This window comes from Gavia stellata, chromosome Z (assembly GCF_030936135.1).
Source record: "Gavia stellata isolate bGavSte3 chromosome Z, bGavSte3.hap2, whole genome shotgun sequence".
NCBI lineage: Eukaryota > Metazoa > Chordata > Aves > Gaviiformes > Gaviidae > Gavia > Gavia stellata.
The window spans coordinates 41254648-41279295 of NC_082637.1; the positions used below are offsets into that span (position 1 = coordinate 41254648).

Here is a 24648-nt window from a genome sequence, read left to right on the forward strand (position 1 = left end):
CTGTAACGTACCACCATGCTAGCAGTATGGTTGTTCATTGTGGAGGTGTGCAACAGCCTTACAGGAATGCAATTACAGTATTCAAAACTGGAGGGGTCAAATTAATTGCTTTGCCTAGGACTGACTGGCACTGAGCTAAGTATTTTCTAATTTTCTGCTTGTGTCACTAATGTTGGAGTATTTTAATTTTTTAAGTGCCCAGGAAGAGAAAAGAAACTAAGGGAAAAAATGCAGGTAACACTTTCACTTTCCAGAACAGACTAAAAGAATGCCTAAGATCGTTGTTTATTTTAAAAAAAACTACAATCTGGAGACTAACTGAGGCCCGTTCGACTCTAGAGGACATCGACTCTACTGCTGCTGAGTTTCTATTGCCAGGAAAGAATTTTAGCACACTTTCTGTTTATTTTTAAATTCTATGGTATTTTAATCTACAACATGACTCTCGGCAGCTGAAGTCTCAACTCTTTAGCTCTCTGGTCTGGCAATAATAGGCAAGACAACTGCCCAAGAAACAAAGAGCGGGTAGTCTAGGAACTGCAATGCCCGCTACAGGCTCCAGGTGGGATCCGGGTTTCCGCAAAACTTTGCAGAGTAAAAGACCCTGCTGCCTCCCCCAGCCAAAGACTGTCTATCCTGGGCTTTCAGGAATTCTTGCCTAACCACAGGTTCTGCCAGAAACCAACTCATGGTCTTCTAACTCCCTTGGTATAAGACCTCGTTCCTCTAAGTTCGAGGGAGTAATCTTACTGCTATTGGCATCCTTCTGCTCCTGTGAAGACTCCCACACTGAGGGCCTGCATCACCCTCATGACAGCAGTTTCTAAGGCAGCAATTAAAAAAACGTGTAGAGACAAGATCAAATAGTTGTAAAAAGGCAATAGGAAGGAACTTAGGAGGAAGATCAAAAGGACCAAAAGAACACTGTTTAGCAGTTATTTGCATGCCCATTTTTTTATGTGTATGACATTACCTTTTGCATTTTCTATTTTTTCTATAGAGAAAAATAAGCAAAGGCTGCCAAACTGTTGACAAAATGTTTTCAGCTGCCTAGTCTTTTGAATGCACTTATGGCTTATTTGATTTACATTGTCTAAAGAGCAGATGTTTTAAATTTTTAGTCAGAAAAAAACCTATTAAAATCATATCATATAAATAAATACCACACTAGCAAGAATTGCAAGAATATTGCAGTCCATTAATACTTCACATAAAGCAGCATGTCTCTCCTTCTCAAGAGGAATATAGCCAGCTTAATTAGTTATATATCTGCAGAGGGCTTAGAATACAGACCTACTGAAATTTCTGGTGAGCAATAAAGAAAATGTCACTCAGATGCTGAAGTCAAAATGGATGCAGAATGAGTAATGTTAGAGCCGCTGAAAAAAAAGAAAAAAAAAAAAAGGAAAGAGACAGAGAAACACGAAACACCAGATGGCAAATTCTGGAAACAGGCGTTGCCATGGGAAAGAAGTGGCTATTATATACTATTAGGGTGCAGATAAATAAAACACTTAAATCATGGAAGAATGAAGAAAATATGTTTCAAGGGAGCTGGATACATGAAATCAATCCTAAACCTGACACCTGTCCGTTATTGTCAAATGCAGCTATGGATGAATCAGCAAGACATCGATACCTTTTTCAAACAAACTTCCCGACAGAACTCCTCAATAACTCCCAAGAGTTGTTCCCCATTGCATTAGGATGCATTTGCTCTGGACACCTTTCTAAGAAAGAATGCTTTAAGGTCTTTGAGGTCCCAGGCTTGGACATTTGCTTGAGTATTTGCTTGTACATTCAAGGTAACCAACCTAGTGCACTGGTCCTTTAAATTAGTTCTGGACCTTAATACTGTAAAAGCAAGAAAAAAACTCAACGGCAGAGTAACTACAGGGTCAAAGAGAAGTGCACAGGCAAGACTAAGACCTTCAGCTTGTAAAGAAGGAAGTCAAGGACAATAACCAGCACTTTGGGAAAGGTATATCACAAAAAGCAGGATCAATGGATATTAACACCAGTGCCCAAACACTTCATTCAGTTCTGATGTGTAACCCATGTGATGGGGCTAAAGGATCCAAAGATGAGGAGCTGAGACCTCCCTACCCTGGTGCCTAGCTCAGGCCTTTTTTATTCCAAGAGATGCCCAAAGCTCCTCCATCAGCGCATAGCTGGTCCACTAAACCATGCATCAACCCTGATGCAGTAAACCCTGCCTCCAAGCACCACAGTGCAAGTAACTTTGCTACCAAAAGAATGGAAAGTGAATGATACTGGCTGAAGAAACACAGTTTTTTTTAATCCAACAGTGCCTGTGTTACTTCCTGGCTATGACATTCATAGATGAACATGAGTAAGAGGTCCACCCTTCTTTCCCCTCCCACATGCTTCTCTTCCCTCCCTGTTCCCACAATGATTAGCTGACTTTTGCAATTAGAGACATGATCCCCATTGCTTGCCTAGTTCCTAGAACTGGAATGTGAGGCTAGATGAGAGACAGGAGCACTTATTAGACCCAGCTCCTGAACGAGCAGCCCAGCCTGCTGAGAAAGGCTAAGCAACAACCTCCAGATGGATGTTGGTGCCTTGGTACCTTCCTCCTTGTACAGCTTGCTATCCCAGCTGGCTTAAAACAAACACTTATGTTTGGCAGTACTTAACAATAGCAACTCTTATCCCACAACTCTTGCTCTTTTCATGCCATCAACAGGAGCTTTTAGCTTAATACTTGTTCTATTTACTTAATATTCTACTCAGCTAAGTTAATTACACCAACATTTCAATGATAACTCACGTTTTGCACCTGTCCCTATTTTCTTTACCCTGATGAATACTGGTCTTTCTATTTGCCATTCCTCAAGAGTGGCACCACACTGCTCTGCAAACCACTCAGTTAAACACAGTCCTTATTTTGCTAACTTAATGATAACTTGCGTCTTCATACCTGACAGCAGCATTTTCCTTGGTAAAACTCCCTTTTCATCTGCAGGCAAAGCATAGAGCACTGCATTTCACCTGTGGCCTTTACCAGCCAAGTATCCCCACATGGAGTAGGGATCTGGGCAGTGTTTCTGCAGCACTGGTTGTATGCTCCTGTCCCTTGGAGGACAGGCAGGGACTCACACCGGAGAACAGGACCTGGCTGTTCACAAAAGCTGGTCTGTTTACCCTGTCAGACACCGTGCAAAATTTTTCCATGTTGGAGTCAGCAACATGAGGCAAAAGAACGATACCTATTTAGTTAAACTTACTGCTTTGGGAGTAATGCTGAAACAGTTTTGGTGTAAATGTAGACAGTAAAGGCAAGAGACTTTTTAACCACCATGTTCTTCTTGAAAAGCCAACTCTTCTGTGATTTCAGTGGAAGCTCTGTATGAGGTTAAATTATGAGTAATAGGCTAAAGGGTACCAAAACTCACTGTATCGGACCCTGGAATAGTAAAATGCCAAGAATTTGTTTTAAAAGGAGAAGAAAATGAAAGTCCTTGTTACCGTACTCTGGTGGGAATTTTATTTTTGGAGAACACTGTTTTACTGGAAAATATTTTTTAACAACAACTGCATGGGAACGTGCCAATTAATGCAAGGAAAACAATATCCAGTGAATCCTTGTTCACTAGGAGAAGGGAAGAGAGTGACTGAGAGCACAAATCCCTAGGTATAGCTTGCTAGGGTACCTGTTTTTCAAGAAAATCGCTAAAAGGTCTTGATTTCCAAAGGACACTGAGAAGGGACCCTTTTCTGGAAATTGCCATTAGAGAGAGCGGGATGGGGTATGAGTTTCTGTCTCCTGCACCCGAGTTACACAAACCAAACCCTTTTTTAATTCAGCTCTATTGTTTTTAGTTGACACCTACCAATACATAGTTACGTAAGTTTTTTATTCCCCTCCTGTACATCAAAATACAGCTTCTCATAGACTTTGCTATGCCTTGCACCAGACTCCTCAAGAACTATGAGGGCTGTATTGAAACAGGCCCTCATGGACCTGTATGAACAGAGAAAAAACACTGTAAGGACTCAAAGTGTGCTTTGCACAGATTTCAAATGCTACTGAACCCTGACACACTGAAGCCTGTTATTTACCTTCAAGAAAGAAATGACCCTTTTTTTATTGTATGTAGGGTACCTATATATGTTACCAAGTCTATAAGAAATTACCAGTCTACCTACACAACATGCACTGTGAAACTGAGTTTCACCTGTTATATTGTTAAGGGAATGATACAGCTTCCCTGCCAGCATCAATCCTGCATTATCAATAAATGCAATGCTTGTTTTAAACTTGACTTGTACCACTAACATGCCCAATGTCATCATTTTCCTAACTCTTTATAGGTATATGCCATGTTTTTTCTTGTGACAAGAAAAAAAAAGCCTCACTCAGAAGGCTGTGCATGAGTACAGGGGGTACACCGCAATTACGCACAATCATTATTTTTATACTTAGAGAATGAAAAACCTGCTTGTGAAACTGAAAGAAAACCGAGAGAATCTGAAAGAATGCCTGGTCCAGGTGCACTGCTCTTTTGGAAACATTTAGCACGCTTCAAAAACAGGTTTAGGCTAGCTGCAGACTCGTGCCAAGGAGATAACGCCCCATCCCAGCTACCTCCAGCTCCTGCGAGCATGAAATCCCTTCTCCGCGGCTCTTCTCTCGTGCCGACAGACACCGAGTACTTCGAGTGCGAAGACCTTCCACTTCCTCCCCACAGACCGGCGGCGACGGCCCTGCCCCTCGCCACCCCCGGAGCGGGACCGAAAAGGGCCATTTTCACCCCCAGACAGGGGGACGCTGGAGGAGGGCGGGACACCTGGAGACCACTGCCCCGTCAGAGAGGAGCGGAGCGGAGCGGAGCGGCTCGGGACGGCGGCTCGGGCGTCTCCCCACGCCTCCCCCGGAGCAGCCGCCCCCGCGACACCCCCTCCCTCGCCCCCCGCGCTCACCGTCCCGCTATCGTCCACCCCCAGCAGGTGTCCGTGGAGGATCTCCATGGGCGCGGAGCGGCTGGAGTGCACGAAGGTCCCCCTGAAGACGTGGGCGAGCGGCGGGCGCTGCGGGGAGCCCATGGCGGCGGCGGCGGCGGCGGGCGGGCTGGCGGCCGCCGGCGGGGCTCGCTTCGCCGTGGCGGAGGCGGCTGGGAGCTGCCGCCCCTCAGTGTCTCCTGGCGCCGGCGACGGCTTCCTGGAGCTGTCACCATTTCCCCACCCCCCGGTGACTTTCTCTTCAGGGAGTGGTTTCGGCGGAGGGAGGGCGGCAGGCCGGGCCGCCCCCCCCCCCCCCGACGCTGCCGGGCGGGAGGCGGGAGGTGCCCGCGGGCGGCCGGGACGCGGCCGAGAGGTGTGCGGGCTGCCCCCCCCACCCGCCCCCGAGCGTCAGCACCCCACCGCCGGACCCCTCCGCCGCAGAGGATGGGTCCTCTGCCGCGCAGGAGGCTCAAAAGCTCGGCGCAGTGCCCGGCGGGTTTGGGGTCCCAGTTACTTCCTGGGAAGTGGTGAGAGGTCCGACAAAGCGTCTGGCGATACCTTACGAGTGTGTGGCAACTAACTTTTGCAACCAACCTGGAGGTTGTACCCACTTTCAAAAGTTTCACTTGCGAAAGGTTGACTTCGTAAATTTGCTCTGCCCCAAGCTGCCAGCAGCTTGTAACCTGTTGCTCCGTGTCTGGAGCACTAGGAAATTTATGGGATGTTTTCCGAAGAATACACCTAATTTTAAAATATTACAAACTTTAAATGTGTATTTTGAGGTGGCAGTTACTGCTTTGTTTCACCTGTTCTGTTGTACTCAGTGCTCCAAGATTAATTTCTCAGACTGTCTCCTCAGTCCTCAGCCCCTTGTACTGCACATTACTAGGGTACAGGAGTAGAAAAGAGATGCCAGCTGAGGTACCAAAACTGCTAGAAGTAGGCAACCAAATGCCTCATTCAAGTGGAGATGGTCTACAGAGAAAGAGAAAACAGCCTCAGGAAAACAAAAGGCAGAGAAAAATGGATTTTGTTAACCCAGAGAACTGCACTTTCAGAACCGTACTCTGCTCCAAGAACCTAAGTCAAAGTACATCTTGAACACGTGCTAAGAGGCTCGCTATTGAGAATATTGGGACAAGACTTCATGAGGCCAGAACGATGTACACCAAGGATAACACCATGAGTGTCCTCTGAATTCCATTTGAAGACACCTTCTTCATCAGGTTGTCAAGTGATGAATGAACTTGGCACCAAGGGCACTGACACTGTGTTCTCAAAGCCAGATTGCGAAGTGGTTACATAGTTTATCATTAAAAGACCTTTGCACTTCCCACTGTGCTGACACTATACAAATGCATAGCAGATTATCTTTCCTACAAGCCCTCCAGATCAATGGTGGGAGGAGAGAAAGACACAGTGGGAAAACACAGAATGAATTTAATTTTGGTCTGCTATGGGCATGTCATCAGCCTTTATCTTGCCTTCTTTGCATAAGAATGCTTTAGGTTACTGTGAAGCAAGTTTAAAAAATAGTGGACTTACCAACTCCAACTGAAAGATCTTACCTTGACTTTGCTATCAGCTTAGTCAGGCCGTAAAAAGTGTTCAAAATAAAATGGACGTGTGAAAGTGACTCCTACATGCTGATACTGGTAATTTCTTGTGAGAGGTCTTGTAGTTTAAGGTGGCTCCCGATGAGTAAAATGGATTTTTTAAGGCACATGGTGTTTTTTTATGGTATTTCTAATATCTGACATGACAAGCTAGCAAATAAAACAAAACACAAATTGGTCTTGCAGGTTAATCTAGTTTGGAGAGGAAACTGGCATGAGAATCTTTCAGACAATTTGTTTTGCTTACAACACTGTAATACTTCCTGCTTCCCTGAACAGCAGAGTAATAAATCTGAAAAAATAGCACCAAAAGTCTTTTAAATTAGCACTTGCAAAAGCCCTCTTACAAAGATGTTTCCGAGGGTGATACTGCTGTGTTTATTAAGGCTGCAGCTGAAATGAGCTGCATTCCAAGCTGTGACCCCAGGCGAGGAAAATTGCCTTTTGCTGTATGAAGGATAAGGAGTGAAAGATAGGCTGGTTTTGCAGCTGAACTACAAAAGGTAGAGGGAATAGAGCTGAGAAATAAGGTGAACAGAGACCAAGTGCTGCAAAGGTAAGGTCCTTGCTCCTCCCGTGAACAGAAGAGTGAAAACAACTTTCGCCAACAATAGCTACTGCTCCATACAATTTGCCTCTGCCCTCGTGACAGCAGCTAGCCCGATTTTTCAAGGCAGCTGGGTCCCACTGCCTGTTGTTCTCTCCAGTACGCTGCCCTATCTGTGTGCTTCACTTAACTCACATCAGGCTGCATGCGGCTTTCGGCTTCAAATCCTGAGCTCTTGTGCTGACTGCTACCCAGACACACGTACACTGCTGTCCAAAGTAATACTCAGCAGAGCTCACTGTTCCTGAGAAATCCCTTGGTTGCATTTTGTGGGCATGTGGGCTGCTCCTGAGAATCTGAGATGGCTTCAACCCTGGTTTTCCATTAAAAATCTCAGTTGTTTCCTCCAGTTACCTTACATAAAGGGTGACACTGATTTCAGTGAGATTTAATCCAGCCAGTATTTATGCAGGAGAAGAAAACTGAAAACACTGACAGTTTCTTCCTTTAGCGCTTTTATGGAGAAATGTCAATAACAAACACTGTTAATGATAAGTTTATTGCCATAAGTGGGTTCCAAACACTCTGAAGTTTTATAATTTCACTGTTAAAAGAACTAGAGGTTTCTTCTGCTTTTTCTAGCTGTATGTGGGAGAGCATGGGAGACCCTGAAGAGGGCTGGTGGAAGAATGGTTAACACCCTTCCCTCCTCCTAGACCTTTTTTGGTTATTAGTTTGCAAGTTACACATACATGCCCTAGGTATTGGCATGGCTCAAGATGAGACCTCGCCCAGCTGTGAAAAACTGAGTCATTCTTCAAAGGTGTTGTAAGAGGATTACACTGGTGTATGTTTAGTTTTACTGGGATACGCTGGGCTAGGCACTTTACCTTCTTGGATAGAAATGTAATGCTCTGTTGTGACTGTTACATATTAATTAACTTAAAGAGTGATTGAAATAACTTGGGGTTTTTTTGCAAAATGGTTGAGGGTCTGGAGGGAGAGGTTTAGCATCTTACAAATTGCACAATGTTTTGTTTGAATAGCATTTTAAAATAAATCTTAGCTTTAGAAACCCCTTGAAATCATCATATCTGGATTAACACATTTACATTACAGTGCATCACTGTACTTCGATATACTGCTGTTTAAAAAAAAAAGTTTTTCTCATCATTCAGTAGCTTTTCAGACTCTCTTTGTCTTCTACATCATTGTCTTCTAGTTAATTATATAAATGAGTCTTTAGGCTGAGTTCTGAAGCCAAACAACTTCAGCACTAGAAGAATAATCTGTCAATGTAATTCTAGGAGCACAGGGACAGATTTTAGGAGGATTAGAGTGTCTTCATTCTTGTTAACACTTTCACTTTCTGATCTTTTGTTTCACTTCTTATGCTATAAAAAGCAAGAATTCGATGCCATGTTTCAAAGTTTCAGAGCACCTAAGCTGATCCTGCAACCTCTGAGAAATATAAGAAAAAGGAACTTCTTTCTCCCCTCTGCTTTCAAAAAGTAGTTGATGGGGCACGTGCCACCGAACAGAAGCTCCTATTGTCAGGACTCTGCTGAGGTAAGTGCCTGCAGAGCCTGAGCATGAGGGTACAATAATTATTGTTCTGATATAGAAATTAATGTTCTTATTGCATTTTATGGTCAAAATGTACCTTGTGTATAATTTGTAGCATAGCAGCTAAGTCAATGGAAAGACAAAATATAATTGATTTGTCTGATGTTGAGTGATTTTTGTCTGTGAAAGAAAGAGCTGAGTATGCAGAAAATACTTGGGATTATTCAGAAAAAGAAAGTGAAGCGTAATGAATATCTACTCTCAAGTGTGAAATTAAGTGGAGAGCTAGGGTTAATCCACCACAGGCTAATTCACGCACCTCATTTTCCCTGAAACATTTATATTATAAACATCTGTTTACAATACTTTATTTTTCCAACTCTATCTAAAACTGAAAATTACCCCACCCAAAAAGGGTAAGAAGTAATGACCATACACACAAGTTCCATTTCATTGACTGTCATGGGCGTTCACTCTGCAGGTTCCGGACAGAGCTTTCAGCCTTTGATTCCCAAGTCTACAAAGGCTTGGCAAGGCAAGGCTCAGACAACTCCAAGGGAAGCTGGAGTTACCATCCGATGTTTTCCACCTCCACTGATACATAATTATCTGAAGCACAGATTGGCTGATGTTAGTTTTAACACTGATAAAGATTTTCTGGTTTACTGCCTTGTTCCTAGCAGGAATTGTAGTAACTAAGCCAGAGGTGTTAGAAGAGCCAGGAAATAGTACACAAATATCAGTAAAGCTCACCTTTCATCAGAAGTACAAGCATGAATGGGTGAAACTTGCCAAAAGATTTTGTTGGCAAACTTGTTTTCAGTTTCCACAAGACACACAGGATGAATCAACACAGTTTTTGGACTTTACCTCTGATCATGCTAAGAGAGAATAGAACGGAACTTGGGTGTCTGCTGTTAACAGAGGTTTATGGGGAACAAATTAGACCAGGACTTGATGTAGTTGCCTAAGCCCTTTCACTGAGAAAACTTTATCTGGGAAATCACATTACGTGGTGAAAGTCTGTTTTCCTCAATCCTCCCAGTAATGGGGGGAGACTTTGGAAGAAACAGGTGAGCCCAGGATATCAACACCTGGCTCCAGGACTGGCGCCTCCACCAAAACTTTGGGGTTTTAAACCATGGAAGAGCCTTCAAGAGACAAAGTGTGCTGAGGCCTGATGGGATCCTCCTGTCCCAATGGGGAAACTGGGTCTGTGGGCATAAGCTGGTGGGACTGATTGAGAAAACTTTGAACTAGAATTGATGGGGGAAGGGGAATACCAACAGGATTGCAGTAGGTAAGCCAAGAGTTGTCATGGCATCCCCTGAGAGTGGCAATGCTAGTGGGAACATTTACACTGCTTGTGGGAGCATGGAGGGCTTAGGAGCCAATCTGAAGTGCTTGTATACCAATGCACGCAGTACGAGAAACAAACAGGATAAACTAGAAGTGTTGGTCAGCTCCCAGAGCTATGATATCATTCGTATTAGTGAGACTTGGTGGAATGAGTACCCCGATTGGAGTGCTAGGATGGAGGTCTATAGGCTGTTCAGGAGGGATAGGCAGGGCAGGTGAGGTGGAGGTGTTGCACCTTACATAAGGGAGAGGTTTGATTGTACAGCCCTTACAGTTAGCGATGATGTGGTTGAGAGCCTCTGGGTAAGGATTAGGCAGATGGAAAACAAAGGAGATGTTGTAGCAGGTATTTACTACCAATTGCCCAGCCGGGATGGAAGCACTGATAAGTTATTCTACAGACAATTAGGAGAAATTTCTGGATTGGTAGCCCTGGTCCTTATGGGAGATTTAAACTTCCCAGACATCAACTGGGAATATCATACTGCTGTGATGAGCAGGTCTTGGAAATTCTTGAAGTTTGTAGGAGATAGATAACTTCTTGTCACAGGTACTCAGTGAGCCAACTAGGAAAGATGCCCTCCTAGACTTGCTACTTGTGAATAGAGAAGGACTTGTGGTAGATGGGATGGCAGGTGGCTGTCTTGGCCACGGAGATCATGAAATGCTTGAGTTTAAAATTTTCAGTGTAATGAGAAAAAAGGACAGCAGAGTTACCACCCTGGACTTCAGAAGAGAAAACTTAAAGATAATCAGGGAGCTATTTAGCAAAGTACCCTGGGAATATGCTTTTGAGGCCTTAGGAGTCCACAAGTGCTGGTCAGTCTTTAAGAATCACCTTTTAGAAACACAGGAGCAGGTAATCCCACTGTATCATAAACCAAGCAAGCAGGGCAGAAGACCAGCTTGGCTGAACAGGGAACTCCTCATGGAGCTCAGGAGAAAAAAGAAATTGTATGATCTCTGGAAGCAAGGTCAGGCTTTGCAGGAAGAGTACGAAGCTGTGGTACATACATGCAGGGAGAAGGCACGAAAGGCCAAAGCTCAGTTAAAGTCGAAACAATTTAAGAAGGATGTCAACGTCTTTGAATGCATCGAGAGGAGGGCAACAAAGCTGGTGAAAGGGCTGGAAGGAATATCCTATGAGGAGTGGCTGAGGACTCCAGGCTTGTCTAGTTTGGAGACAAGGAGGCTGAGGGGTGACCTCATTGCTATCTACAGCTTCCTGAGGAGGGGAAGTGGAGGGGGAGGTGCTTATCTCTTCTCCCTGGGATCCAGTGGTAGGACGTGTGGTAACGGTTCAAAGCTGCACCAGGGGAGATTTAGACTGGACATTAAGAAGCATTTCTTTACCGAGAGGGTGGTCAAACACCGGAACAGGTTTCCTAGAGAGGTAGTAGATGACCCAAGCCTGTCAGTGTGGACGATGCCCTTAATAACATACTTTAACTTTCGGTCAGTCCTGAAGTGGTCAGGCGGTTGGACTAGATGATAGTTGTAGGTCCCTTCCAACTTAAATAGTTTGTTCTATGCTATCCTAGTAATAGAACAGGATCAGCTGATTTCTAGTCATGTCATCATCATAAACCACTGTACTTAACCATTTTGAAAAACTGTCTTGCTAGTCTTGTTTTCATACTCAAAACCCATAAAACCAAATAATATACTTCAACATATTATCAGTGACTAATTTATCTAATTTTACATTTCTAGCAGAAGATAAAACCCTTAAGACATGTAGACAAAAATAAATTGTCATAAGAAATTGAAATGAGCAGTTACTATTGATTTCTTCTTTAATGCTGTCCACACATAATCACCTTTCCTGCTTTAAAGAGGTGCAAATGTCTACTTCTTCCTCCTTTAGCTTTGTGTGACAGTGGTGACTGGTAATCCTGACAACCTCAGTTATCCAATGTGCTTCCACGTAACACTGGAATTCATTTTCTTCTCGAGTGATTTGTCAACTCTGAACCATGATGAGTAATCTAACTCACAAACATAATTAATAATGTATGCACCCAAGCCTACTCCTGTAAAATAACTTAATAACTGCAATGTGTTAATGAGCAGTCTCATTTCTAAGCTGTATGAAGGACCTCTTCATGTGTGCTAGTGTTCAATCAAGTAGTAAAATCATCGTGAAAGGTTTTGTGATCAGGTTGGAGGAAGTCTACTAGAAATATAAAAATAATATCACAGTATTACCATTTCATAATTTTGTTCCAGAAGATATGAAAACATAAATATATATATTGTGAGAATTAAAAAAAAATTCAAACACTTACTGAATTGTCCTGGTAATAGCATTATGTGTAAACTGAATTAACTAACTTATTTATCCACAGGTACATAGTTTTATGAATTATCAACTCTGGAATTGAAAAGGAATTTATTTCTATGACCTGTTGACAGAAAATTTCCTCTTTCCATCCAAAACTGGGTTTCTAAGCCTTCTAAAAGCAGCAGTCTCTTATCTGAGGTATACAGCATTTCCAAATTCCCAATAGTTCTTCTTAGAGAAGAGGGAGAGGGAAGCGAGGGAAGAAGGAAGGATGGGGGAAGAAATGAAGGAACTTATCAATTATGACTTTTATGTAGATGTGCATGTCAGTATTATTTACCCAAATTCAGTCTGAGAAGCTGATAAAAGCCCCCTTACCTCCCAAAAAGGCAAATACATACAAGTGGGAAAAAGTGGAATTTTTGCCACTTAAAGGTTGATCAAAATATTCATTGTTTCACAAATGCTTCCTAACCTCACCCCTTCCCTAACAGGCGTTTATGGGATGCTGTCTACTGGCTAAGAAGCCTTATAACCTAGAGTACTGGTCAGTATCCTCTGTAGGGACCATGTGCACACGTCAAAAAATATGATTTCCTAAGGCTGCAAAAGAACAGATGTTGACGGCCCTTAATCTTTCCTGTATCCATTTCCTTAGTCCTAGTTTTTGTTTACATTTTGCTTGTGTTTTCCAGAGGCTTTTCAGCAGTGTGAGTCTTCCTCATAAAATTACTATTTTATCTTGCTTGCTGACTCTTAAGCACTCAGTGATACACCTCAAAGCACTACGTGTGTGTCATATTGGCAACCAATAAATGTGTTTGTGTTAGCAATTTACTGTGCTGGACATGCAAATTTCCTAGATGGGATTTTTTTTTTTTTTTGATGCAGATTTGTCTTGTGTCTCCATTTAAAGTCATGTAGTGTCCACTTGTGTGCACCACTTGTGTGCTTGGCATGGTTTCTGTCTTGGTCAGAGGGAACCCCTGATGACATTGCATGCATGTAGCCGCATAGAGGTCCCTGCCTGCAATGTGTCTGCAAGGTCCTTCAGTAGTTTGCTCTTTACACGTGCACAGGTTTCTGTTAGTAAAGACTAGGCAGTCTGGGATGTTTCTACAGAAATATGGTTTCACTTATCAGCTATAGACATATTCACCTGGGAATCATTTATTAGGTGTGGACACATGATGCATGCCAAAGACCAGCAACTAGCATGAACTCTGTTGCTGGTAAACACAAGTTGGGTATACAATCCTAGAACCACAACAGATAGCATCAAATCAAACCTCTGTCCCTTTGAATCACACCAGTAAGTAAGGTGGGATCCTTAAGCCATTAAGGACACCATCCCACACAACATTCTTGTCACTAAATTATAGAGATACATGTTTGATGGATGGACTATTAGATAGGTAAGGAACTGGCTGGATGACTGTATCCAAAGAGTTGCAGTCAATGCCTCAGTGTCCAAATAGAGATCAGTAACAAGTGGTGTCCCTCAGGGGTCTGTATTGGGACTGGTACTGTTCCATATCTTTACTAATGACATAAACAGTGGGATTCAGTGCACCCTCAGCAAGTTTATGGATGACACCAAGCTGAGTGGTGCAGTTGATAAGCTTGAAGGAAGGGATGCCATCCTCAGGGACCTTGACAGGCTTGAGGAGTGAGCCAGTGTGAACCTCACGAAGTTCAACAAGGCCAAATGCAAGGTCCTGCACCTGGGTCGGGGCAATCACCAGCATCAGTAGAGGCTGGGAGGTGAATGTATTGAGAACAGCCCTGCAGAGAAGGACTTGGGGATACTGGTAGATGAAAAATTAGATATGAGTCAGCTATGTGCACTTGCATCCCTGAAAGCCAATTGTATCCTTGGCTCCATAAAAAGAAGTGGGGCCAGCAGGTCGAGGGAGGTGGTTCTGCCCCTCTACTCTACTCTTGTGAGACCCCACCTGGAGTACTGCTGGCTTCTCCAGCACAAGACAGACATGGACGTGTTAGAGGGGGTCTGGAGGAGGGGCACAGAAATGATCAGAGGGCTGTGACACCTCTCCTGTGAAGAAAGACAGAGAGTTGGAGTTGTTCAACTTGGAGAAGAAAAGGGTCCAAGGAAAACTTTATTGCAGCCTTTAAAAATATATTCTTTCTTATATATATCTTACATCATTATTTCTTACAAGAAAGACACAGAATGACTTTTTATCATGGCCTTTAGTGATAGGACAAAGGGTAATGGTAAAGGGTAGATTGAGATTGAACATAAGAAAGAAATTCTTTACTATAAGGGTGGTGAGACACTGGAACAGGTTGCCCAGAGAAGCTGTGGATGCCCCATCATGGGAAGCATTCAAGGTCAGGTTGCACAGGGCTTTGAGCAACCTGACCTGGTGAAAGATGTCCCTGCCTGTGGCAGGGGGATTGGACTAGATGAGCTTTAAAGGGACAAAAAAGCCAAACCATTCTGTGATTCTAAGTATCTGCCTGCTTCTGAAGATACCAGTCTTTTTTCTTCAAAGGTAATAACAGTATTCACAATTTTATAGTGTGCTATTTCTCTTGAATCTCAGGTTGACATCTGGGAAATGCAGTTGCACACCCCATGCTGTTGTTGATACCTCCAGAAGGGAATCCTGACAGAATTCACAAAAACATCACAAGGCTTCTCACAAAACCAATACCAAGGCAAAATTGTTCTATTGGAAATGCATCTGCAAAAGCTGTGGAGGAACCATGCTGACTGGAGCATTATGAGCACATACACAGACAGCATACTGCCACAAAGCAGAACACTGTGGCCTGGAGACATGTTGTAGAGGCCATGTATTAGCGGTAAGAGACATTGGATCACTTCTCCTATTTAGCCAAGTATTGTCCAAAAACATTGTTTCGTCATGCTTGTTATTCTTTATTTCTTCATCTCAATTTATTGACTAGTATCGTAGCTAGCAGCTCTTTTTCAGTTCTGTTTTTATGTGACTCCTATGTATGCTGCAGTCTTTCTGCTGTTCATGAATACTATCAGATTCAGGTTTGTTTTCAGATGTGTTTGTTGTCTTGTAGCCTTCAAGGATTTCTATGGTTTGTACAATGTTTTCTTCAGACTTCCTTAAAACTTTAAGTAAAATTCCTTTTTTTTTTTTTAAAAAAGTGCCTTTCAACTTTTCACATTAGTGATATTAAGACATTTCCTTTTTCTCTCAGATTTTAAGCTGAAACACTGTAGTCAAGGTTGTTAAACTGTGATGTGTTCCATGGATGTTCCCTTCACAGATACACACAGCTAGATTTATATAAAGGAGGGACAATTGCGATCCTGTAGTCTGATGATCTATGTAATATGCACCATTGGCAATGCCTGAGATTATGCGTGTTTGTTTATATCTCTAGGAAGTTCTTGATACATAATTTGCCAGTAATGGAGAATTCATTGTGGCCTTTAATAAGATATGCCCAATTATTTTTATTGATAATTATCTTTCCTGACAAAAAAGGAAGAAAGGCATCTTATTTATAATTTTATTTTGTTTACCTTGAATTTCCAGACACACAATATTTTTATATTGAGTAGAAAAACCCCTTATGAAAGCTGCATTTTCATTGCAATCAAGCAGATCCCTTCACTCTGTCTTTGACAAGCTAAATAGAACATGCTTTTTGTCTTTCAATGTATAGCTTGTTTTCCCAGCCTTAAATGTTCCTTATGGCTCTTTTGTGGATCCTGTCTAATTTCAGTGTCTTTCATAGACATTCAGAACTGGACACGATATGCCAGAAGCAATCACACTAATGCCAAATGCAGAGGTTATGTAATGTCCCTATTTATACATCTGAAAACAGCATATTGGCCATTTTGGCTGTACTGCTGCACTGAGAAGTCATATTCACTTAATTATCAATCACAGTCAGTCCTATGGCACAGTTAGCTGCCGAATAAATACACCCTACATTCTTTATTCCTAAGCACACACCTTATATTCATTTTTGTTGAAATGCGTACTATTTCTTTGAGACAAGGCAGTTAAGCTGTCCAGATCACAGAACTGGACTCTCTGTTATTTACTACTCTCCCTACCTCCATGTCTTTTGCAAATTTTACCAATGACAATTTTGTATTTTCTTCCAAATGACTGGTAAAAATAGTGTAGAGCCAAGCAGTGGTATCTGCACTATAATGTACTTCCACATTTATAGTATGCCTAGAGATCTGTCTGCTTTGTCATATGAGTTGGTGGGGTGGTCAACAGCAGACTGTGTATGGTACCCTGTCTTGTGTTTTATCTCATAAAATAGATTTGCTAAACATTCAGTATCAGTTTTTTTCTGAATTTTCAATATTTTGAAAATAGAAATGCTTTCTTTTTTTTTTTTTTTTTTGCATTTTATCACTCACTATAGCAAAAAATTCTTATTTCCAAAAAAGAAAGCAATCAAAAATGCTGGTGTAGTTGCTTTCTGTGCTTTTTTTTTCATCACTTATTTCAATACTTGTGGAAAAGAGCAGTGGGATCTCCACTCCAAAGCATCTGTGTGCATCAGCTGGCACACATTAGTAAATATCAGCTCTGAGATGCTTTCAGAATCAGTTAAAAACCATATGAAGCAACCTGTCAAACTGTCAGAGATGAGGCAGATTGAATGATGACTATCAAGGGTCTGGGTACAGGGATTCGTTTAAGAGCTGATGGGATTAACGCTTCACACACTCCCTCCCTCTCTTCCCCCAGCATTAGGTTCCCCAGCTCTCAACCTCTGTCCCCAGCAGGGAGGTCACTGCTGATCCAGTATGGTTGGGCAGAAAGTCATGTAGGCTCCTGCTGTGATGCTGCTGGCAGTTACCTCTCTTGGGTGTTACTGACTAAGGATGCTGGGTATCCCTGGCACTCATCTCCACTCAGCTCTCTGATCTCCAGGAACTTCCCCCACTTCCAGGATGTTTCCCTCAGCCAGGATATGCACCTGCTCCTTTCCAGGCTCCAGCTTTCCCAACCTGAACAGTCTGTGTGCAGAAGCAGGACGTGTGATCAGCCTCTTAAGTGGTGTCTCATGTCCCTTCATCAACTGGAGGATTCAGGAGGTGCCACCTGTGTTTAGACCAGGTGTTATCAACATTTACAACTGTCTCCCATGACGGCTGCAAGTTGCAGGCTTCTGCTTGGGAGTATAAAAGTTCAGTTTCGGACATCTCCTCACATACATACATGCATCTAATTATCTGCCACCTGCTAGCACTCACAACTAAGCTATTTTTTCATCCATGGCACAAGCAGGATTGTTTTTGTGATTCAGAAGTACTGTCGTGACTCACAGGCCCTTTTGATATGCAAGTACGATGCTTTAAATAGTACACTGTGGCAGAAAGACAGAGCAGGCAAAGAGTGGTTTGTCTCCTTTGAGAATCTTGGTCCTTGGTAAGTCACACTCATTCACACTTTAAGTGTTAAACTGCTGTATTTTTGTAGTTTTTTGGATTAGATAAAACAGAGAGAAAAAAAATCTAAGCCTTTGTAAAAGGCAATTAGTTTATGCAAATCAAACAGGCTCATGTTTCTCAGTCCTCCACATAGTCAGAGTTACAGAAAAACAGCCAAGGCACCTACAGTGGATTCTTGGTGAGTGCTTCATCGTCTAGGGGAAGAGCACTTTTATCCTACTGCCTTGTCAGTGTGAAAGAAACGGATGTCTGGAATAACAGGGAAGTACCAGCAAAAAGTACTGTTTCTGCTCTGGCTGTGTCATTTGAGAAAGAGGACTTCTACTCTGTGACTCTACAGCCACACTAGTTTTGATGTGCCCCTACCCTATAGCTCCCAAGGCAGATATCGTCAGAAAGACCTGCTAGGCTGAGGGAGGAGAAAAGAAACTCCCGTTCCCAGGACAAGTTCTGTAACTCCCACAGTATCAGCACTGATTTCTAGTTTTGTTCTCAAAAGAGATGCTAGGGAAAATGCTTCACTGTACTTTTTGCTTTTTAACTGTTTTTTTAAGAGATTTAGGTAAAACATTACCTGTTAAAAAACAGGGGAGTGACACAAAGAGCTCATAGCTGTTCTTGCAACAACTATATGCCTCCCAAGGAGCCTCCCAAGCCTGCTAAATCAGGTGTCACATATGTGTCTCGTTCTTCAGTGGAGGCTCTGGATAGATGGATTACAGGATAAAGTTGGAGAGATTTTGAAACTAATATAACTGGACTCCAATACTGCAGCAGTGGTCCACTAGAAGGAGGGCCATATTCACCACGTAGAAGTGGATTGCCAATATCCAGGGAGAATCCCAAGTAGCTACTGATCAACTAGTAGATGGTCTGGAATCAAGAGATGTGTGGAAAATTCTGGTTTTCTAGGCAACATGTAGTATGTTTCAGAGGCGTTTGCAAGCACAGCCAGTGTGCCAGGGGACACTGAGAGACTAAAGAAGTCAGATGTGTGTGGGCGATTCCAGAGCCATGTGCTAGTAAACCTAGAGTGCTTTAAACAGGAATTACCATGCTCTGGTGATCCCAGATTTGGTGTGTCACACCAGAGGAATCGTGCAGAAATGAAAAATATCCAAGCAAGTTTCTGACTGGAGAGTTTCATGAACCTCTCACCTACCCCTATTGATTACATGGTATGAGTGGTGATCCTCCCCAGCCTCTGACCTCAAAGTATGCTCTGTTGTTGCAAAAGCTAGGTCCTATGTACATTTGGGAATGCTGAAGCATGCTGGGGTTGGCTGAACTGAAATAATGGGTAGTAGTTTTGAAAAGATTACTGTTATACCTGCTTATTTTACCTTAGCTATGTAACCGCAAAATTGATTTTGAAAAAAGTAGTGATTTATAACGAAGGCTGACCTGCACAGGAAGCCATATATGCATCACTCACTGCACAGACGAACAGTCAAGTTTTAACTGAAAAAGCCAGGTTACATTTCCACAGGCAAACTACAAAAAAAGTGGTCAGTTGAGGATATTTTTCATCACAAAATGAAACTGGGGTTTACATTTGTCTATGCTTTTGGCAGTAGAGTAGAAATACAAGATTTTGTGTGTATTAAACCTTTCTTTTATTACTGATAGGGACCTATTTATTTCTCCAGGGAGAAGATTCATAACAAATGTTTGTATTGTGAAAGAACTTTGTACAGTGAAGGAGTTAACCAGAAAAGCCAACTTGTAATTCATTTTCTAGGCAACTTAATTTAACTAGTTTTGAGATTGAGCAGAAACCTTTTTTAATAACCTGTAATGGTTAAATAAGCAACTGGTCAGTTGAAGATTGTATTAACACTAACAGCAACCTCAGTTCACATGCCTTAAACAAAAAGAGCAACACCCACAAGTATTCGTTAACTCCTCTCTGCCAAATACTTTCATTCACTTCCCACATGCAGCCACCCACTCTGTGCATAACTCATTCCTTTAAATCATGCTCAGATGCACCACATTAAACACAGTCCTGAGGTTTTTTAAGAGTGATACTGCATTATATACTTTCACAGTGAAAGTCTGTCTGCTAACAAAATACCTAATTTCACAGGGGGTGTAGCTACACTTGCACATGCAAGTCTAATTAGTGCTTTCGAGCTTCTTTTTTTTTCCTATTTTCTGATTTAAACTTCTGAAATTACATGTTTCACTTAGCAGCAATTCTTTTTGTTGTCCCTGTCCAATCTCCACTGGGTGCTTGCTTTCACCTCCAAAAAAAGAAAGAGTTTTAATAGCTTTCTGCTTAACAGACTGCCAACTGAGGTATAAAAAGTTACAGAGAGGTGGTTTCAATATGGAAGATGTGAAACAGCTTACTGCTGTCACTAGCCCTGTGACTCCTGCCACTTAAGTGTTTTGTTAAAGGGCTTATGAGATTTCTACTTAAGAATTTGAAAGTTTAGTTTTACTTCAGCAGGAGAGTTCAAGGACTGTGTAGGGAGACAAAACTGAGGTCACCCTGCCCCTTATAATGGAGTGGTCTCCACAATTAGTTGTTCTTTCAGCTAGTTCTTTCAGCTAATAAATTGTTCTTTTGCAACCATTGTTCCTTTGGACTCAAAAGCTACAGCAATTTCTGCCATGTCAAGATCTGGCTTCAGATCATATGCCGGTTCCCTAAGCCATTTCAAGGCCGTGATTACAACAATCTGTGGCTGGATGAACTCTAGATTAAGATTCTGGGTTTTCAATAACTTGAGGACAAGAAGATAAGGGAGAAGAGAAAAAGCTAGTCACCTCTTTCACATGCAAACTAAATGCTTTGTTTCCCACTAGAAGTTCCATAAGTGAAGATTGAGATGCAACTCTCACCTGCCATGCACCCAAATCATAAATCTCTGCAGTTGCAATAGAAAGGGTTGTTTGATTGCTACTGCATTTATGAGCTCTGTGACTAGTAGAATGAATAGCACAATGAAAAAGGACCAAATAAACAAGTTAGCTCTGTTTTTCTGGAAAAATCAGCCTAGTGCCCTTGAAGAAAGGGAAGGGAAGTTTTCCTTAATATAAATCCCTTCTTTCTCTCTTGGGACACTTGATAAAACTGCTTCTTCGTTCTTCCCCATGTCACTTCTATAGCTGCATAGGTAGACATCGGTGAAACTAGCTGATTTTATATTTGGAAGACAGTGCTTGAAAGATTAGGGACTGATTTTTGCAATAGGGAATCTCCCTAGAATTACTGAGTATGTAATGTGTGTTTTCATACCATTCTTCTACTTCACAGTAACATCATTTTCAGTATGTTTTTTATTTAGCTAACTATTTGAGAAGTATGATTAAACTTTAATTTCAGTTCTTAGTAATGGGGAAGGTTAGCCCTTCTCTTACGTCTTATAGCAGCTCATAAAAAGACATAATATTCATGGCTTACTGAATTTCTCTTCCAAAGACCCTCAGTGTTGCATATATGCTAGACTTAGACTCACAAGCCACCTTGCCTCGTAGATCGGTGCTTAATGGAGCTGAGCTGACTCCCACTAGTTGAAAATGAGGCCTTGTATTTCCAATCAATCATCCTGAAGACTCACTGAACACTAAAGGATGCATGTATATTCAAGAATCTAAAATATCATTACAGTTCTTTCCTTTTGGATCTTTGTCTTCCCTAACAAACCAATGTGTTTTATTGAATCATGACTTTGCAGCTCTTATTCAATATAAAGAAATAATGGGAAGGCACTTTGCCTTTTACTGTCTGAAACTATATGGAAATGAGAGTGACTAGTGCTGTTACTAGGATGATACATATTGACTATTTCATAGAATGATCGTTCATTGTATCCAGGGAAACTCAGTACAAAGTAGCAAAAGAGACATTTTGCATAATATGAACCCTAAGCATTCATATGTTATGCAAGTGTTTCAGCAGCCCACATAGCACAGTCTGCATACAAAAGAATAAAACGCAGCAAAAGAACATTTCTGTTGAATAAAAAAAGAGTTAGGTGATCTTCCATCTAGTCTTGAGGGAAACAAGAAGTTGGCATTGGCTCATACTTTCCAACCATTGATCCTACAATAAAAGAGTTAGCATTTCACAGCAGAAGTGACCATTATATAGCTCAGTATGTGTTTACTTCAGTACAATGCCTCATTTTTTTCTGCACAACGTAAATTCCTTGGATTAAGAGTTTTACTGAGAATCTTTTTCCTGCAACAACAAATACAATCCAGGAGAGATGCTATAAGGCAATAAAAGCATTTGGTGCCGACACGAAATCATCTCAGTGCATTGTTCACTGGTGCTCAGGCACTGGGCATTTCAATGGAGCCATGACTAGTTAATACCGATGGATTACTCTTCTCTCCTTCCCATTTTTAATAGTATTGCTGGCTTCAATCGAAGAACATGATTTCAAGAAAGACCGCTCCAGAATCTGCTCCTTTCATTAGCATCAGCTTTAGTGAGGCTTGCAGGCAGAAGAGCTCCAGGACTCTTGCTGCAAAGAAGGTACAAAATAGGGGTGAAAATTGATATTTCACCAAAGGAAGGGCTTCCCTTCTTGCATCAGAGCCCATATGAACTAACCTGTTCTACTCTGGTAGAGTAGAGCCTCACTGTTGTTGAGCTATTCACCTACTGAATTACTTAGAAAAGCAGAGCTGACTGCTGTGTGTTTTCAGGGCTTGCTTAGGCATATGTTGGTAAGAGTTTAAGCCCGTAGGACTTGATACGTGGAAGTTACAACCCTTTCAATCATTGCTCCCACCACAGCACATTTCAATTATTGCAAGACGGAAGGATTAACTCATAGTTAGGAGCCTTGTCATATTGCACATTCAATGAAAAATCTCAGTTAAGTGCTTAGAGACAGATACTTCCCAATGTCTGTTACATCCTAGGGTAGCTTTGTACTTATTTTAAACTAGAAACAGTAAGCAGCTTTTTTAAGAATTAATGTCATCCCAGACTGAATTCTATAATAATTTGAAGATTTATTATACTTATGGTAGTACAGCAGCAGGAAGGACCTCATCAGTCACTGAGATCAGCCATGTGATACCACATCATGTAGTCCCATAAATCCATGCAGTATCAGTTTCTATCTTAAAGCTAGCTAGGATTTCTGTCCTAACTCTTGTGAAGCGGCAGCGTTCCAGATCCTCATTTCTCTAATGGAAAGGATTTTTCTTCTGATTTCTAGCTTAAATGTATTCATGGACATCTCATAGATCAGATGAGCAAGGTCTCTTAGTTTATGGATGAAGTAAAATTCTTCAGATAGAGCTACATTTTTTCCATGAACCAGCAGGTTTGAAATAAGACTGATTCTTGTTAACTGTCAATTATAAATTATTTATCTTTTTTTTTCTTTCTATTCATGCAACACTAAAACTGTAGTTAGGTGTCCCATCTATTATTACTGCTTGCCTTCTACAGGCTTCCAAATGTCAACATTTCTATTGAAACTTACACACTTTTTATTTTCTTTAATTTTTACAAAGGAAACAGTAACAGAGATACGAATGCTTCCAAAACGTGGTATCAGGATACAGAGCCTCTGTAGTTCTAGGCTCTTAATAGCATGTATTACTCCCTGAAGGAAGCACAGTGTAGGGTAGGAAGGGGATTTTTGGCCTTAGTCTCCATGATTATGGATGCCATATACTGTCAGCACTTGACAGGCTACAATAAAGGGCAGAGTAAGGGAGCTTTCATTGCTAATGGTCTTGTGGTCAAGAAACAGATTTGTGAATTGTAAAATAACAGTGGCAGCTCAGCACTGCCTATATGCATGGTGTATTTATTCATCTTAGCTTTTGTTTATAGGCAATATATATTTTCTTAAAACTTTATTAAGTAAATAACTTTTACGTGCTGGAAGAAAAAATATTTCGCTATTTTTTTCTAAGTTTGTTATTCATTAAAGCACAAAGAGGCTAGATGAAAGCAGATAACTCTTGTAAGCATGAAAAGGACATACTTTCAGATTGTGCTTTCAGAGACTGCACTGAGTCTGTTGTATGCTGCTGCCCGCAGAGGCACAGTGCTGTGGCTGCAGATGTGCAATGGGCTTTCCATCTGTTTTATCCTTCTGGTTTGTTCAGGGGCTGAAGGCACATAACCAGGTCCTCCTTTTATTTGTTTAACAGCCTGAACGACATATAGCTACAACTGCTAACATAATAAACAAACATAAATTCAGAGTGGACATAAAGGTATTTTATTTGACTGGCAGTGTGTTTCTCCATAACAATGTTGACTGAATAAAAGCTGAGATTAACTAGTCAGATCTAAATAAATACTTCTCACAAAGACGTATCTAAATAATCTCCTAAGGAGAAGTTACCAATGCTCCCAAAAGATTTCCATTTTCTGGATATGCACACATCCACCATTTTGGAGTCAGGCAGTTCAAACACAGGGTGTGGTCTGAAGAGATGTTCAGGGCTCTGACTTTGTAGTTTATAACTTTCAGGTTCATGGCAGCAATGCCCTTCTGTTGATACGCAGCAATAATTATCAGTCCAGAACAAACACTTTCACAGTTTATTCTTCTTATTTATACATCACAATAACTGGATCTTTAAACAAGGAGAAGTCGGAAAGGGGCTGAGAAAGGAGATAATGGACAGAATGGAGTTGAAATCCCCTTTATAAATGTAAAGGCTGGGCCCATGTTGATCAGTAGAGACAGTTTCCTTCCATGAGGCTTCTGCTGGATAACCTTCCATCCTGCTCCAACTACCAGGATCTCCAGAGCTGTCTGAGGCTCATACCTCCTGAGAAACAGCTCTGCACAGCACATCTGCAGTGTAAGCCCAATGTCAAAATTTGCGCCAGGTGTGGTTGCAATGGTAGCCCAGTTTTGTAAATACTCAGCATGTAGTC

General features: G+C 41.7%; 1 protein-coding gene across 1 annotated transcript in view; it reads right to left on the reverse strand.

Annotated features, from left to right (window-relative positions):
* Positions 1 to 5085, reverse strand: part of GDA (guanine deaminase) — a 28773-nt gene extending 23688 nt beyond the window's left edge. The window contains exon 1 of the mRNA XM_059833914.1: positions 4948 to 5085. Coding sequence (XP_059689897.1) covers positions 4948 to 5070 — 123 coding nt within the window. The 5' untranslated portion in view covers positions 5071 to 5085. The remainder of the gene's footprint in view (positions 1 to 4947) is intronic.
* Between the last annotated feature and the right edge of the window lie 19563 nt (positions 5086 to 24648).